Raw genomic sequence first — 18,878 nt, forward strand, 5'->3', positions numbered from 1 at the left:
TCATTCCAAGGTTCACACTTGATGTATGAAAGAGGCTGAGCTCCAGATTTTGAATTACGAAACTCTATTCTGATTTTGACTAGATAACTGAAGACGTGATGGAGCTTTATGCAATGTAATTTACAAAATATATTCGAAAGTGATTGCTAACAGGCTAAAGGTAGTTTTAAGTTCAGTGATATCTCCTTTCCAGAGTGCTTTTGTTCCAGGTAGACTGATTACAGATATTCTAGTAGCAAATGAAGTGGTTCATTTTGTGCATAACAAGAGGGATGGTAATGATGGCTACATGGCTCTGAAGTTGGATCTAAGTAAAGCATATAACATGATGGAATGGACTTTTCTGGAATAAGTGTTCATTCGTTTTGGCTTTGCAAAGAGTTGGATTGATGTTGTGATGCAATGTGTATGTACTGTCCGGTACTCATTTTTGGTGAGGGGTAAGCCACGGGGATATGTTACTCCGACTAGGGGATTACGACAGAGAGATCCTCTGTCTCCCTATCTATTTCTCCTTGGAGCTAAGGGTTTTTCTGCACTGTTGCAACAAAAGCAGGTCTCTGGTTTACTGCCCGGGATTGAGGTATGTACTGATGCTCCGTTGGTGAACCATTTGTTATTCGTGGATGATAGTATGCTCTATGCTCAATCCTCCTTGGAGGCTTGTTACGAATTATAGGAGGTTTTGGAGACTTATGGACGGGCTTCTAGACAATTGGTAAATTTTGCTAAGAGTTCAGTGGTGTTTAGTAAGAATGTGACTGAGGATATGCTGGAGGAGATTTTCGGTCTATTGGGGGTGGTAGTTGTGGACTCACATGAAAAGTACTTAGGTTTATCCACATATGTGGGTTGCAAGAAAACCTCAACTTTCCATTATATTAAGGAGAGATTGGCGAAGAAGTTGTCTGCTTAGCAAGGGAAGATTTTAAGTGGTGTAGGGAAGGATATCTTGATACGTGTAGTGACCCAAGAACTACCTATGTATGCTATGAGTGTCTTTCAATTGACTCAGAGTTTCTGTGAGGATCTGGAACAAATGTGTGCAAGGTTTTGGTAGGGTAGCACCTTAGATAAATGGTAGATTCATTGAAAAAATTGGAATGTTTTGTGTAACCCGCGAGAAGAAGGTGGATTAGGTTTTTGTAGTCCCTCCAACTTCAATTATGCTATGTTGACCAAACAAGCTTGGCGTATTCTTAATGAGCCCTTGTCTCTTATTGCTCGGATGTACAAAGCGAAATATTTTCCTGATGGATCATTTTAGGAGGCTTTACCGCATGCCTCTCCTTCTTACTCGTGGAGGAATATATTTTCTACTAGAAACCTCTTATAGGACAACTACTATTGGCAGGTGGGTAATGGGTCTAGCATTGATATTTTACAGGCTGTTGGGTTGCTGCTCTCCCTGGGGGGTAAACCTAAAGCGTCAGCACTAGCTACAACAGAGGTCAGTAAGGTGAATGATTTAACAGTGAGTACGGGAGTATGGAATGTTGCTCGGATTAACAGGTTGTTCTCGGCGGAGGAGGCGGCTGCTATCACTGCAATCCCTTTAAGTAGTCGTAATGTGGTGGACTGGTTGGTTTGGAATCTTTCGAATGATGGGAAGTTCTCGGTAAAGACTGCTTATCGTTATGCTTTTGTTCATTCTTCAAGTTTTTGTCCTTTACTCTTACCAGTGGGTAGTGTGTTTTGGAAGAAGTTCTTAAAAGTGTCTATACCAAATAAGAAAAAGATCCATATGTGGCAGGCGTGTCCTGATATCTTGCCATCTTTAGGCAGCTTGGCTTCAAAAAGAGTCATTTTAGAATCTCAGGTGTGTATGTGTGTGTGTGTGTGTGTGTGTGTGTGTGTGTGTGTGTGTGAGGTTCACATTGAAACAACTCTCCATCTATGCAAAGAGTGCCATTTCACGAAAGAAGTGGTTCAATCAAATGCTATCCTACAACATGTATGCTATAAACCTCAGATTGTGCATAGGGGTGTCATTTCTAGGTTAAATCGATGTGCTCAGGATTTGTCTTTAACTCAGTTTAGGGAGCTTTTATTCTTGCTTTAGGGAATATGGAAGGAAAGGAATGAGAGGATCTGGAATCCAAAAAGAAGTGAGGCTTCTGATGTGAAGTTAGGTCTGATTTCAAGACTACAAGAGTTTTGATTCTATACTATGAAACAAGTCCAGAGTAGACTTGTTAGTTCAAGGGTAGTGCACTGGGCTGCACCTGCTGCAGGGCTTCTGAAAATAAATGTGAATGGAGCTTTCCATCATCAAACCCTGACAGTCGGGCTAGGATTTGTATCACGGATGAATGGGGTACAATGTTGGCTAGGGGAGCTTGTCCTCCGAAGAGACTGTTATCTCCAGAACAAGCGGAGGTGCTGGCATGTAAGCAGGTTTTGTAGTTTGCTCGAGATCATGGTTTCCTGCCAGCGATCTTGGAAACGGATACAATGGAGGTGCAACAAAAACTTAATACTCACAGTCCCACCAACACTTCTACGTTGGGTAGGATTTATGAGGATGTTGGGGTTCTGTTGGGTATTCAGACCAACTTGAAGGTGAGTTATATAGGTCTAAAAGGAAATATGGTAGCGCATCACACTACAAGAAAAAACATGTTTAACAACATGCAAATCATGTTATGAATCACTTTCGACAACATTCGGCGCATGGTGTAGATGTCAGAGTTGTTAAAAATCTAAGAATCCTTAACATCACACTTTGCACATTGTTGAAAAGAGGCGAAGCCAGTTGTCGTAATTATTCAACAATGTGCTTTGCATGTTGTCGTAAATTTTCGACAACGTTTCAAGCGCGTGTTGTAATTTTTAACAATACTCTCGACATGTTGTCTTTAGTTTTCGACAACATACATGGTATGTTGTCATATTACTGAATACGTTGTTATAATGTTTCAATATATTGCACCTAGATTGCTGGGTTCTTCTTACCTGTACCTCTACACATATATAATTACTTAAGCACATTCACATGCCAATATCAGTACACTATAACTATATAAAAGAAAAATACACATTTCATTAAGAGTACGGCATTGTTTGATACATAATTTCTTTACAAAACATACATGACAACGTTCTGAATTCTGTGTGCATCATTGGTAATTGACAATACATGCATAGTATTTCAACTTCCTGACCTACATACCAATATGGCAGAGCCCTATAGTACTGTAGTAAAGCAAAAGCATATCATAAATGTAGTATTAAAAAAGAAACATATTTCTTCAGGTTTCTATCTTTCTGTTGCAGATCAAGTTTAGGATTTTAGCGAAAATGTCTTTACGAAGAACAAGAGCTCTAAAGAAATAAATCCAGCACCTCTGTCAGCAAATCATCCAAAGTAACCAAATAAGAAAATGCCATAAACAGAAAGAGGAAACTAGGAAGAAATTAGCTGCAGAACAACAGAGGAATAGAGGGAAATGGAACCTGAAATCCGTAGATGGATCTCTTCCCTGCCATCCCATCTCTTTTCATTGATCAGGTACCAAGCCATGAAGTTCTTGATTGGGACATGTAGCATACCAAAAGCTCTCGGCGCTTCATGTCCTCATCCAATTTTCGTAATACCAAGTATAAGAAACAAAAGGCAAACATATACCGCAAATTTTTTTTCCTACTGGATGTTCTTTCATGGGACTACAAAGTAAGAACTGAGACGACTCTCAGAATTTACAAATGAAAGCATAGAGCATCACCATTTGGTCCACAATGCCACAAAATAATCAGCATTAGAAAAGAGAATAATCTCCAGAACTTTTCTCTTAGATGCAGGGCTTTTGTAGTCATGCATAGATTTTTATCCCAAAGCTATTAGATAAGAAAGATACCACTCATCTATATAATGAAGACCATGAAAAGTAATGTTCTGCAACAGCAAGCCTAATGTGTGTATGGTGAAAAGCTTACGATAACATGGGGAAAATAACATAATATACTCAATATGAATTTGTGACATGCAGCTGGTCTGAACGAATATGTCACAATTGACAACCGATTCTGAAGCTACGATTTGTAGCCATCTCTATCTGGAATTCATTATTGGTAGACTTACATAATATACTCAATATGTATTATGTTTAGTACTTTTCTTAAACACATTTATACTCAATATGTATTATGTATTGTGAAGCTAGTCTGCACACTAACACTATTGTTCCTATAAACCCTATGTCAGCTTCAATGTGGTGATCTAAGGTTCTGCTAATTGATATAGTGTAGTCCTAATAATACCATACACAATAGAATAGTAGAAGCCATAATTGTACTCCTAACACCAGAAACCTCACCCAATTTTCAAATGCAGGAAAGATTTCATGAGAAACAGAACAGAGCACTTACCTCTGCGGATTACGCTCCTCTAAAGTGAGGAGTCTATGAATTTACTTTAATTTCATTAAATCTAAACCCTCAACCCTCTGTCTAATCTAAGAGTTTTGAACCTTAACACATCACTTTTTCATTAATTTTTTGTTTTTAATCTAAACCCCTGTTAACTTGCCATTAACCATTGAAAGAAAAAAAAAATTGGGATTTCTTGTCAATGTTTAACCTCTGCGTCAAGTTCCATTGACGTGCAAGGCTTTATGTTGAACCTGACCGTGCTCTACTAAGGGTGATTGAGAGACTCTCTTGACTTCTTCCTCGACCTTGGCTTCACTCGTGTCTCTTCGAGCTAGTCGAAACTATTCCGGTATACACTCCGGCGTCTGACTCATATATTTTCACTCTTGGTTGATGTTTCGGAATAGAATGCAAGGACAACCAGATAAGCAAACTGAAACAGGAATTAACTAACCTGAAACTGCTCAACAACAGAAAATGCAAATGCTGAAAATCAACACGAAGCCAAGATCATTGAGATGAGCAAGAGAAGTATGCTGCCATTGAAAAAGTAAGAGAAAACCTCATGGCTGAACTAGAAGGTACTTCAGATGGAAATTTGGATGGGCCCGACGATGTTCTATAGCCTCCTTCGTACATTGCCCCATAGTTGGCATGAATAGGTTGTTAATTCAATTGTGTGAATGGTGCACATCAGAATAATAATTGTTTGATGTTTATTAAGCAAGTTACTTTTGCTTCTTTATTTTGTATGCTTATGAGCAACATATTCTCTAATCAAATAAAAATATCATTGATCTATGGAATAAGTTATTAAATATTCAATTCAGGGTTAATTCGATGATTTATATTCATCCCACAATAGGGGTATATATACAAGTACAAAGGAGTAGTCTAACTCTAATAGGAAACAATTTTTTCATAATTACAGGATTTTCTATAATTACAAGATATCCTAATTAAATAAGAATCCTAATTACATACGGATTTACAGCGATTCTACACTCCCTCAAGTTGGCCCATAGATGTCTATCATGCCCAACTTGTCAATCGAGCTGTCAAATATCTTCCTAGACACTCCTTTAGTGAGAACATCAGCTAATTGCTCCTCTGAGTTTACAAATGGAAAGCGAATAACCTTTCTGTCAAGATTTTCTTTAATAAAAAGACGATCAACCTCCACATGCTTTGTTCTATCATGCTGAACTGGATTATGTGCAATCTCAATGGCAGCTGTATTATCACAATGCAAATCCATAGGCCTTTTAAGCTTGTAACCCAGGTCTTTCAAGACATTATTGATCCATAACATTTCATAGACTCCATGTGCCATACCTCGAAATTCAGCTTCTACACTTGATCTGGCAACGACTTTCTGCTTTTTGCTACGCCAAGTGACAAGGTTCCCTCCAATAAAATTAAAGTACCCAGATGTAGAACATCTGTCAGTTTTATGACCAGCCCAATCTGCATCCGTATATCCAACAACTTCCAATTTATCTTTTTTCTCAAACAGTAACCCTTTGCCTGGTGCCATCTTCAAGTACCTCAAAATACGAAAGACTGCATCCATATGCTCTTCACTAGGACAATGCATAAACTGGCTAACAACACTCGCAACATAAGCAATATTTGGTCTAGTATGTGAAAGATAAATCAACCTTCCTTCAAGACGTTGATACCTCCCTTTATCAGTTGGAACTTGATTAGGATAAATAGCAAGTCTATGATTCATCTCAATGGGTGTCTCCATTGGTCTGCAGTCCAGCATCCCCATTTCAGCAAGTAAATCAAGGATATACTTCCTTTGTGAAAGCAAAATCCCCTTCTTAGACCTTGCAACTTCAATACCTAGAAAATACTTCAGTTGTCTCAGATCCTTCATTTCAAACTCCTTTGACAGATACTTTTGCAATTCATTCATCTCTTTCAGATCATCCCCTGTAACAATCATGTCATCAACATACACAATAAGAGTTGTAATCTTACCATTCTTGCGTTTGATAAACAAGGTATGGTCAGAATTTCTTTGTCTGTACCCAAAGGCTTTCATGGACTTTGAAAATCTTTCAAACCAAGCTCTTGGAGATTGCTTTAGACCATACAAAGATTTCTTCAATTTACACACCTTGCTAACATCACTTGGGTGATTCTTAACACCTGGGGGCACATCCATGTATACTTCTTCCTCCAAATTCCCATTAGGAAACGCATTCTTCACATCAAACTGGTGCAAGGGCCAATCTTTGTTTGCTGCAAGTGAGATTAGAATCCGGACAATATTGATATTTGCTACATGTGCAAAAGTCTCCTCATAATCAATCTATAGCGTTGTGTATATCCCTTGGCAACCAACCTCACCTTGTATCTATCAATAGTTCTATCGGCATTAAGCTTCACAGTAAACACCCAATGACATCCTACAGTCTTCTTCCTAGCCGGCAGAGGTACTAACTCCCATGTTGCATTCTTTTGAAAAGCTTCTAATTCTTCATTCATCGCCTTTGTCCATTTTGGATCCGTCAATGCATCCTGCACGTTACTAGGAATAGATATGGTAGATAATTGATCAACAACAAGTGCATATGACCCAGACAACCTATGGTTAGACATGTAATTAGCTACAGGATATTTAGCTTTGGCTTTGATGTCTGGCTCGTATTGTTTCTTAGGAATACCCTTGGTAACCCTCTGTAATTTCCTATAATCAATATCATCTACCCCAGATAATTCATTCAAAATTAAAGGTACCTGAGGAGGAACATTCGCAGCGGTTTCTTTAGTTGATGATATAGATAGGGGGAAAAACTCTGACAGATGAGAACTCTGAATTATATTCTCTTCATTAGGTGTATCACAGTTGGGCTGGTCAATGGGTAATTTGTCAGCTTGTGACGTTTCATATATTCCAGGACGCATTGAAGCGTCGTTGTCACTTTGGGGATGCATGCTGACGTCATTGTCACTTTGGGGATGCAAGCTGACGTCTTGGCATGATGCGTCTGTCTTGTTCGACAGATCATGACGTCAGCTCGGTTCAAGGGATGGTCCTACATCGCATCTGTCCTGGTAAGTTGGGGATCCCATTGGTCCACTGCCAATAGATTCATTGTCCCCAGATTCTTTTTCTTTTTCATTTCCTACTATCCCAATTTCAGTTTCGTTGTCAACTGGTGCTACATAATTCCCAACTCCAAATCTAGATTTCAATGCTTCTAATTCTTCAAATTTAAATAAATCTCGAGGATTTCCTTCACGACCTCTCTCCCCCTGAAGGGAAGACTCCGAAACTCTCCTTGGATAATAAGGCTCGGATTCACGAAAAGCAACATCAAGAGAGACATGTATAGTGCCAGTAAGAGGATCATAACATCGATAACCCTTCTGGAATTCAGCATAACCAACAAATATACACTTACGGGCACGAGGATCAAGCTTGCTGCGTTGAGGCTTGGGAATATGAACATAAGTTGTGCACCCAAACACCCGGGGCTCCAAATTAGGCATAGAAGGGATGATCAAAAGTGTATGAAGATTCTGATGAGGATTCTGAATCTCAATCACCCGTGAAGGAGTACGGTTGATAAGATATACTACTGATTTCACTGCTTCTCCCCAATAGGACCGAGGTACATTCATGCTAAACAAGGAAGCACGAACAACTTCCATCAACTGCCTATTCTTCCATTCTGCTAAACCATTCTGTTGAGGAGTATAAGAATTCGAGGTTTGATGACGAATTCCATGTGACCGGCAAAACTCAATCATATGGCCATTCACAAACTCTCCACCATTGTCAGACTGAAAAACTCTGATGGATTGATGATATTGAGTTGGCACCATTTTGTAAAATTAGGTAAACATTCCAAATACATCACTCTTATTCTTCAGTAATGACACCCATGTCATGCAAGTGCAATCATCAATAAACGTTACAAAATACCAAGCTCCAGAAAGAGAATGAATTTTCACAGGACCCCAGACATCAGAGTGAATCTTCATAAAAGGAACAGGACTTTTATTAAGACTTGGTGAATATGAAATACGGTGACTCTTGGTCAGTTCACAAATGTCATAATGGAAATCCAAATCACTGATAACTGAAAACAAATGAGGTTGCAGCTTCTTAAGATAACTAAAAGATAGATGACCTAAACGGCGATGCCATAACCATATAGCTTCCTTCGCATTCTCTACCCCGTTGATCTGATTAGCTTGTCCCAAAAGATGCTTCTGTTTCTTTCCAGTCTCTGTCAGATCCAAGTAGTATAATTTCCCCCTTCTAACACCATAACCAAGAATCTGCCGAGTCAGAATGTCCTGAAACACACAGAAAGACGGATAGAAGGTCACAATACATGCAAGAGCTAAAATAATTTGACCAACAGACAGGAGATTATAAGCTAGTGATGGAACAACAAAGACAGATTCAAGGGTTAAGGTATGAGATAAAGCAATAGAACCTTCTCCGGTGACCGGAGTTGGAGTACTATCAGCAGTAGAGACAACATTTTGAGGGGAAAGTCTAAGGTTTTCACAAGACTAGGGTCATTGGTCATATGGTCAGATGCACCTGTATCAATTATCCATGTACTATTAAAAGTAACCGTACCCTTCATACCTAACCGCACTACATTAGCGGAGGCATTGTCTAGGTAAACTTCCTCGATCTGTAGTAGCAACAGCGGCCTTGCCCAGATTCTTTCGCGGTTTCTTAGTGAAGTCCCACCAATCAGGGTAACTAATCACTTCATAGCACCGCTCCTTGCTATGACCTAATTCCCCACAGATAATGCACTTTTTGTTTGCATATGGATTTGGTTTACCTAGAGGACGGCGTGGAGAAGGTCCTGAGAAGCCTGGAGGAGGACCCTGTTTGCGTTGAGCCATAACAGAAAATTCAGTAGTTACCGAACGCCCCATAGCCTGTTTCTCTGATTGCACCATTGAGGAATTTAGGATTTTCGCATGATTGGATTTTCTAAGGTTTCAAGATGGATATGAATGTTTTGGAAAAAAAAAAAAATTTCTCTTCTTTTTCCTAAAAAAGGTAGGGTGATGGTGGTTTGAAATTCAGGGATGGTTTGATTTCAATGGTGGTGGTACGCAGCGGTTTGTGGTGTTCTTCGGGATTCAGGATTCAAAGGATGTAGAGCAAGTTCAAAGGATTGAACCTGCTCTAATACCAAGTAGAAAAGAATACTTCAATTCAGGGTTAATTCGATGATTTATATTCATCCCACAATGGGGGTATATATACAAGTACAAAGGAGTAGTCTAACTCTAATAGGAAACAATCTTTCCATAATTACAGGATTTTCTATAATTACAAGATATCCTAATTAAATAAGAATTCTAATTACATACGGATTTACAACGATTCTACATGTAGCCCCCTAATATGTTGAAAGAGCCGTTCTTTTTAGCAGATTAAAAGGATTGCGCCTCCAACTACTCCCAGCCCCCAGCTTTTCAAAGGAGAAACTTGAAACATTGATGGAGAGTGGAAATATATACGAGTCACATGTGGGTGTTGAGCGAAGCCAGGGTCGAGGAAGAAGTCAAGAGAATCCATTAACTCATAGTTCCTTTGATAGTTGGTTTAAATGAGAAACCTAATTGTATTTATACCTTCATGTAACCATGGGTGAGTTTCTATGGAAGCACAGAGAAACAGCAATGCAGCAAGTGAATTTAGGTTTGGGACTACGCATTGAAGAAAGATAGAACGTGAAGTGTTTAACTCTTTTTCTTTCTTTTTTTCCTATAGTTAACGGTAAGTTAACTGGGGTTTAGATTAAAAACCAAAAATTGATGAAACAGTGATGTGTCAATTCTCAATATCCTTAGATTAGACATAGAGTTCAGACTTTATGAAATTGAAGTAAATTCACAGACTCCTCACTTTAGAGGAGCCAGATCCCACCTCTGCACCTGTGCTCAGTCTTGCTCCCCTATTCCAGCTTCAGCAATTACATCAATCAGCACACAATTCACAATCAAAAGTTTCCCAATTCAATCAGCAATATCCAAAATTATCTCAAATTTCAACAATTCAATACTCCAGATCACTCTAATTCACTGAATACTGATTCATTACCTTTCATTTGAGCCCCTGCAACCTGGGGACAAGGAATTGAGGTGACTACGGCGTCATAGCAGAGCATGTCATCGCGGTCGGCGGCTTTGGTCACACTATTGATGATGGCGGACGTCTCCTTCTCGGTGACGCGGTGGTTGGGGCTTATCGTTGGAGCCGGAACCCGAGGTCGATGGTGAGGCAAGAGGTACCCGACGGATTGGAGGAGCACAGCAGAGGTGGACTCGATCCTAGCACCGGCCAAGCGGTTGAGCGGGACGTGCTCGACGGCGGCGACGTTGCGACGAGGGATCCGATGCCGGCGCTGCTCATCATTTCTGGCGGTTTAAGGCTTAGGCTGGTGAGGGCTTCCATTTGTTGTTTAAGAGTTGAGAGCTTCGGAGAGTCTTAAGATCCAGAGAGCTAGAGTTGAGAGTTGGGAGATTTTCCTTTTTTATTTTTTTTCTCAAGGTCCGCACAATTGGAAAATAGATTAAAGCGGTAGCACTCCTGCCAATTGCCTGCTGTTTTTTTTTTTTTTTTATCTTAAAACAACGTTTGTCACACGTTGTGATTTTGAAAAATTTTCAACAACGTGCATGTGTGCTTGTTGATAACTTAATTTACAACTTGCAGATAATAACACGCAAGGTAGGTTGTTGATAACCAAATTAACAATATGCAAATGAGGGATATGGTGATAAATTATTTTCTACAACGCACATTCTTTACCTGTTGTGGTAGACTGTAAGTAACAACGACATTTAGAGGATTATTGTGATGTTGTGGTAGACAACTTTTCTTGTAGTGTCAGCTAGCTACTCGTGCTTCTACTCTTAGAGATGTTCAATTTTACTTTACTACTGATTTTCTCTAGCTGCTGATGTTGTGGTAGACAACTTTTCTTATAATGTCAGCTAGCTACTCATGCTTCTACTCTTAGAGATGTTCAATTTTACTTTACTACTGATTTTCTCTAGCTGCTGTTATATATAGCAGATTTTTGTACTGTGTAAACATGTTTCTATTCAATAAAGGGTTGACTTCGTTGGATTCAAAAAAAAAAAGTAACACTTAGTTGTAATGATTCAGATATTGGGAAAGGTGCAATATTCAGAATTTATTAGCAAATGTGTTTTGAAGATGATAAGATCCGTTATAATTAAGAAGGACCACATTGATTAATTCAAGTGAAAATGATTGAAACTTTAGGGATAAGATTGGTAGTAGAGACCAAGAGTGTGATGTAATTAAAGTGTATTATTTCTTTAACTCTTGTCGATCCTTTTAAAAAGAAATTTACAAAAGAAAAGATGGTGATTATTGTTTTCTTAGGACTTTCACTTTGTTGTTATCTCTTGCCAAAAAGAAGCTACTTGTTTGCAAAGAGATATTTTGGGTAGGTGTAATCTGGATTTGTCCAACTATAGTATTTAACGTGGTATTTATTATTGGAGAGCTTGAAGGTCAGCATAGTATTTAGCTATCCATCCTTCGATGATTTTGACCTCACTTTTCCGCTGATTGACCAGCCAGTCTGGATCGGTAGTCTGGTTTGAGGTGAGAATATCCAAGCAGTGAGACCCTGTAAAAGTAAATTTTAATTTTGGGTAGTTGAAAAGTTAAACGAAAATATGTACTGCGCTAAAACTCGTAACATGGGGTACTCCAAACAAATGAATTTGGAAGGATACATACCATTTTTTGCATGGACAGCAACCACACTGTCTGATATGTCTTCCAAAACGCTATCATGAGAGTAAAACAATGTTAAATTTAGTCAAGTACTATTAATCTTGAATCGTGTTGTTTTATCAAGATAATGAAATGATAAACTTGACTCATTTATATTTGTTTTGAAGTCATCTTCGTATCCGTACATACCCGCCAATACTGTAAGGGTCTCTTAGCCCATTGGAGAAAATGATGTTGCTAGCAAATCTGGAGAGACTCAGTTTTATGTTCTGCATCACGTATATTAGCATACTTGTATCAATATAATATATATATAGGAGAATTCTTGGGTACCTTGGTGTTTGCCATACCCGCATTTTGTTAAATATTTTGGACCATTGGATTAGTAATATATACGATGGTTCAAAATATTTAACAAATTGGTAACTTGTTTAGCCCTTAGCCTTTCTAATTTTTTTGATAACACAAACTACTAATTGAATTGAAAACAATAAAGATAGTGAAAACAATAAAGCCAATTAATGTTTGATTATCAATTGACAATTCACAATTATGATTTTTCCTTTTTCAAAAAAAATTAAAAGAACCTTCTATCCTAGGTTCACCGAATTACTTTTAGTTAAATAGTCTATATTACTAATTAGGGCTAAATACAGATTACTACCCTGTAGTTTGGGCCAACAATCAATTCAGTCCCTGAACTTCTAATTTCATCAAAAACACCCATGCACTTTTAGTTTTGATATAATAGGTCCAATTTGTTAGTTTTCCTACAATTGAGTTATTTAACTTGTTAACGTGGCTCATATATGGCCTATGTTTTATGATGTGGTGTCGAGGTGGCCTGCATAGTCAATTTAGGAGTGAGTCCTACTATTAAAAATAAATAGTTTTTCAACAAATAATCCAACTATAACTTGAACCCATAACAAAATATTAACGAATTGGACCTATTAGATCAAAATTGAAAAATGCAGGGGTGTTTTTGATGAAATTAGAAGTCTAGGGACTGAATTGATTTTGGACCTAAACCACAGGGTAGTAACCAGTATTTAGCCCTACTAATTAATTTTATTATTAGTGAATTAATGCTTGATTAATGCTTGTTATAAATGGACAATTACACAATTGAAAATTACGTTTTTCCTTATTAAAAACAAAAACCTTCTAACCTAACTTCGCAAAATTAGTATTAGTTAAGTAATCTTTATTACCAATTAATTATATCATTAGTAGTTTCCTTAACTAAATATAATTCTTTTTACATGCATTTTACGATGAAAACGACAACAATTAGTGTAAAAATAAATAATATTTGTTTTAAATGCAGTCAAATGAGAACCTACTTTAGGACTTATTTACTCAAATGAGAACCTATTACAATTACCACTTTTAGGACTTACTTACTCAAATGAGAACCTACTTTTCTCTAATGAAGACCTTATTTAATTTAATGCGGATTTTTTTTCTAATTACCACATGTGTCCTCAAAGTGGTTACATGAGTTCTCAAAGTGGTAAATATTATATAAAATAGAACATGTATGAATCTTTATGTTTTTATCATTAGTGAAATTATTTCTACAATGACTACACATTTTATCACAACCCACAACACTTGATGTAAAAGCAGTAACTTTTATTCTATTTGTAGTAATTACTCCACCTAAACTAATGTACTAATTTATAGACAATTTAACAAGTATGACAACAAATTTGTTGTCAGAATGGTAAATCTTTAGGTTTTTATCAGTAATGAAATGATTACTACAATGACTACACATTTTACCACAATCACAACAATTGATGTAAAAGCGGTAACTTTTGTCCTATTTATAGTAATTACTCAACCTAAACTAATGTACTAATTTATGGACAATATAACAAGTACTGCAATAACAAATTGTTGTCAAAGTGGTAAATCTTTATATTTTTATCATTAATGGAATAATTACTCAATGACTACATATTTTACCATAACTCGCAACTATTGGTGTAAAAGCGGTAACTTTTGTTCTGATTGTAGTAATTACTTCAAAAACTATACCATTTACAAGATTACCAACCATTTTACAATCCCGACAACATTTGTGTTGTGAACATGGTAAAATTAAAATTAGACCAAAAGATATGTAACAACTCAGTATTGTAAGGAGTTTCTCCACTTGATAATCAAGGTTCTAAATTTGATAAAAGTTGTCCAAATATGATATTTACATCTTTGACCACTCAATTACAATAACCACAACAATTGTTGTCATAAGTCGTAATTGTAGTTCAACTATGTGTAATTTATTATTTTGACAATACTTGTTACATGATTTTTAACAATGTTACATATCAAGAAAGAGTGTGTTGTTAATATGGTAAATTTTATTTTTTAAAATGACACATGTTGATATTTAATTGGGTAACATGTTGACCAGTTTAGTAGGTTTCCACTATATTAATTTACTAAAAGTAAAAAAAATAAGGGTATGGCAAACATCAAGGTACCCAAGACGACCCATATATATATATATATATATATATATATATATATATATATATCCATGCATTTCATTTCATATGAATTAAGCAAAGTAAAAGAATTAGGGTAGGTTAATTATGAGCAATGATAAGAAAGTAACAGCATTACATACATGGCCTCCAAAGTATGTAGTCACCCAATTAGGCCTGGGAGGGACGCCATAGGTTGCCTTGCATTTATTGATATATTCATCGACATCAAATTTGTACGGTGGAAACATGGTGTCGTTGTTCACGCTTATGGGAATCACCATGTCACTACATGTCTAAATGATCAAGAAACAAATAGGTGGATCGTGGTTAACCATCTTCAAACATATTTGAATTAGGGTAAATGAAAGTTTGTAATTACTAATAAAACAACAATCTTATCAAATTTCACAAGTTGTTAGAAACTTGGCCCTGATGCAAACTGTAATAACGTTGTGAAACAAGATCAATGCAATACTAATGTCCCAGAAATTGCTAGCTGTTTCTTTAGAAATTTGGCCTGATGCATGACTTCTTAGATATTGCAAACGTCTCCTAACTTTGACTGGATTGCAAATTCCTTTTCAGAAAAGGTAAAAATAAAATAAAAATATTGCAGACGTATTTCTTAAGCAAGAAGAAGGCATTCTCCCTGGCCTGTCAATTAATTCTGTGACCTCAAAGCTAGCTAGCTTTTTATCATGTACCATGGGCCCTTAGAATAGTCAGCATGATGAATGTATTGTGTCTTTTGCTCTAAAAATACAAATGTACGTGGACGTCTATTTATTAATTATTAGGGTTGGCTTTCAGACATAACTATAATCTATAATCTAAACAAATCTAACTATAAGTATTAGGGTTGGCTCTCAGGCATGACTATAATCTAAACAAATAGTACAGCTTGATAAATTAATTAATTATTTGATCAATTACCTGCCATCCCCACCCCTCGTCTGTTTCTGTTAGGTTTTTGGGCGGGTTGACATAGCATGACCGGTTTCCGGTATATGCAACCACACCTGCAAATATTTTTGTCAAAATATCATCCGCAGATGAAGCTCCATCAATGCCACCGCAGACTACAGTAACCGGATAATTCGGTGGATGATCGTATTGAGCTGCCCTAGTATACATCGAGTCCAAGTAGTCCTTGAGGTCAGACGACTTGGTCAACGGTCTAGTTAATTGCAAAACAAGAACAGAAAAGGGAAATCACAAAAATAATCACCTGAACAAATATATTAATTATTATGTTCTAAGGAAAAAAAAATGATTATGCACAATATATGAAACTAATCAGGGGATGTACCTGCAAGTTCGGAATTTCTTGCTAAGATTTGAGAGGCCTTCAGGCTTAGAAGCAATATTATCAATTTCAGACCAAGACTTCTTTATGATTTGGTAGCAAGTCTCACTCGCTTCCTACACATATGTATGTCCATAATCAATCTGTTTATGTATTAATTAACTTAAAATAGTATCGTGCAAAAATTATCTTGTGTTAGACCCTAGCCAACTGTGAATTAAACGATTGGTCAGTGGGATTTTTGCTTAGCTCTGGTACGTTCAGATTGCCAGTAAGGGGTACACCTGGCTAGCAGTTTATGTATACTTATAGAAGGAAAGAAATTAAGGAAGAAATATATTACTTGAAAATCCTTGGTGACAATGGAGTAGTATCCTGTTTCTGGAGGAACAATGTCATCGAAGTATAGAATTGGAGCTGATGAGGCCAGAGCTCCAAGAGCGACGTGGGGATACTTTAGGCGAAACCATGAAGCAAGCACTGTCAAAGAACATATATGTATATACGTTATCAAACGAGCCCTTAATGTAACAATTGTAATTTCAGTAAGTGTACATTTAGTGACTCACTTCCACCATATGAGCCACCAATAACAATGACCGGAGAATGTTCAGCATGTAGTTGCTTCTTTACATGTATGAGAATCTCTGCATAATCTGCTATAGCTTGGGCTGAGTTGAAGTATCCAAGAGTGCTTGCATTTTTAAATGCCACTTCCCTTGATCCGAATGGGATTGATTCCCCATAGTACCGGTGCTGATAAGGAAAAAAAAGAAAGAAAAAAAAGACTAAAGTCTCAGACCCAATAATACAGCTAGTTAATCGATTATCTCAGTCTTACAACAGATTCATACAGAATGTACCTCTATATATATCTGGAGGGCTTGAAAGTGAATGGCGTTTTCAGATAGGAACCCAATAATAGGTATATCAACATCAACTGATTCTTCTGCGCCTAAGTATGCGAGTATTGGTGCACTGATATTGGAGCCACCCCAATGCTTGGAATTGATCAAATATCTTTGTTGAAAAGTATTGAAGCTATCATACCTAAAGTTGAAATGGTCAAGTGTTTGGTTGTAGTAAAATTTCTGAAAATCTTTGGGATCAAATGCAGATGATGAAGCTTCGCTGGGCCGGCCTTGTGTCCAATAGTTACCATGTATAAATTGTCCTCCAGTTGGACTCAGCCTTGGAATTTTTAAGGAAACTGAGGTTGTGACAAATATAAGAGATATTAGTAGAAGGGATGATTTGAGTGAGAATGTGAGTTGCTTCATTTCCATGGTATGGCAAATCCTTGGAGGGCAGCAGTTGTGTTTCGAATGCCATATATATACTATAAGATATCAACAAATGGAAAAAATTGTATTTGGATGTATTGATCGACTTGGAATGGCCGGCGCACGATAGGGATAAAAAGATAAGTTAACGAATAGTTCATATAGGGACCATATCATATAATTGATTGTTTATACTTTATACACACCTGTTTGAATTTTAGTGTGAACTGATCGTGCAAAATTAATTGGATGATGTTTTCAGAACAATTCATGATTGAAAGTTGATTTGATAGAACGTATGTTTGGAATTCAACTATAAAACAAACAAGAGCCAGGTTGGTAAGAATTGACATGTCGATGGTTGATTTTTTCCCATCTGGACTAAAGTTTGAACCCCTAATTTTTTATTTTTATTTTTAATCAAACCCAAATCGGGTGTCAATTGTATTCATCACATGCCAGAATGGCCATTACATATCCTTCTGCTACCTTCAACTAGACAGATCAAGAAGGTATATATGGTAGTACCCACGGTGGTACATAGAAATAGGTCCACTCATTATACATCAAATCCGTAGAGACTAGCGTAAATCCTCCTTCAGTACTACTACAGAGGCACTAGAGACACACAAAGTGCATAGATCCCTAAAAAAAACTTAGGGAATTATTGAAAATAAAAACTACTAACATAGGATCCCTAAAACAAAGATAATTTATATGGGCCTAGGGCAAAAACCCTACAAGCCCAAAATGTCAAGCCCAAGGCAACCCAAGGAAGAGGTCCACACAAGGTTCCACAAGCCCAACATGGCCCAGTTTCCGTCTGCCTCCCACCACCACACCACAGCTCCAGGCTAGCGCCGCCTCGACCTGTACCGCCACGACAACACCGCCACAGAACCCGTACCGCATCGACCCACACCCGTACAACCCATGCCGCCGTCGAAACAGAATCATGAAACCCATGACTCGATGCCATTGGTCCGGGTCGCCGTCGACGAGGCACATCACAACAACCGCATTCAGAGACTTCCACGGGGACGCCGAAACCAAGCCTGCAAAAACCTTAATCCAAACATCCAAAGAGCTTCCTCGAGCAATAGCATCAGTACCCGTCCGGCAGCAAACCTCCACGTCGGCGAGGCCGGAGGCCAGCCCAGAAGCCCGGCTGCAACCGGACGAGAGAGATCTCTCAGTCAGAAGACCTGCCGCCGCTGGCTTTAGGGTTTCTCTTGTCAAGGCTGTTTGAACCCCTAATTGTACCTACTTAGCTATGTATATATTCTCCCTCCTAAAGACACTGGAGGATATATATATCCTTTGCTACAGAGGATCGATAATCCCTGACTTCATTGTTGCGCGTCTGTGTAGTAATGCCGATATTCCCTCCACTTTAGCCATGCATCTCATGAATAGGTATGGGGTGTTAATACAAAAGTCTTTGGCATTAATGTGTATGATACCATTCCTTATCACCAATAATGACTTATCATCTTTTTTATGTGGGATTCCGAATGAATCTAATCTAATTACAAAAAAAAAAGACTCTAATTAATCTAAGTCACATTTTTCTAATATTTTTTGTACTTCTTTTGTTATATGTTCTGTATATAGCTCAGATTATTAATAGTGTTGTAATTCCT

At 37.6% G+C, this 18,878-nt stretch overlaps 1 protein-coding gene across 1 annotated transcript; it reads right to left on the bottom strand.

Annotated features, from left to right (window-relative positions):
* Positions 1-11,671: 11,671 nt before the first annotated feature.
* Positions 11,672-17,288, bottom strand: LOC112167501 (lysosomal Pro-X carboxypeptidase). The gene is made up of 9 exons (XM_024304524.2): positions 16,816-17,288; positions 16,522-16,708; positions 16,296-16,432; positions 15,956-16,068; positions 15,580-15,823; positions 14,787-14,939; positions 12,335-12,414; positions 12,149-12,198; positions 11,672-12,035 (listed from the first exon to the last, which is right to left on the bottom strand). The coding sequence occupies exons 1-9, from the start codon at positions 17,236-17,238 to the stop codon at positions 11,899-11,901; spliced, it is 1,524 nt and encodes a 507-aa protein (XP_024160292.1). The 5' UTR covers positions 17,239-17,288; the 3' UTR covers positions 11,672-11,898.
* Positions 17,289-18,878: the final 1,590 nt, after the last annotated feature.

This window comes from Rosa chinensis, chromosome 5 (genome assembly GCF_002994745.2).
Source record: "Rosa chinensis cultivar Old Blush chromosome 5, RchiOBHm-V2, whole genome shotgun sequence".
Classification (NCBI taxonomy): Eukaryota; Viridiplantae; Streptophyta; class Magnoliopsida; order Rosales; family Rosaceae; genus Rosa; species Rosa chinensis.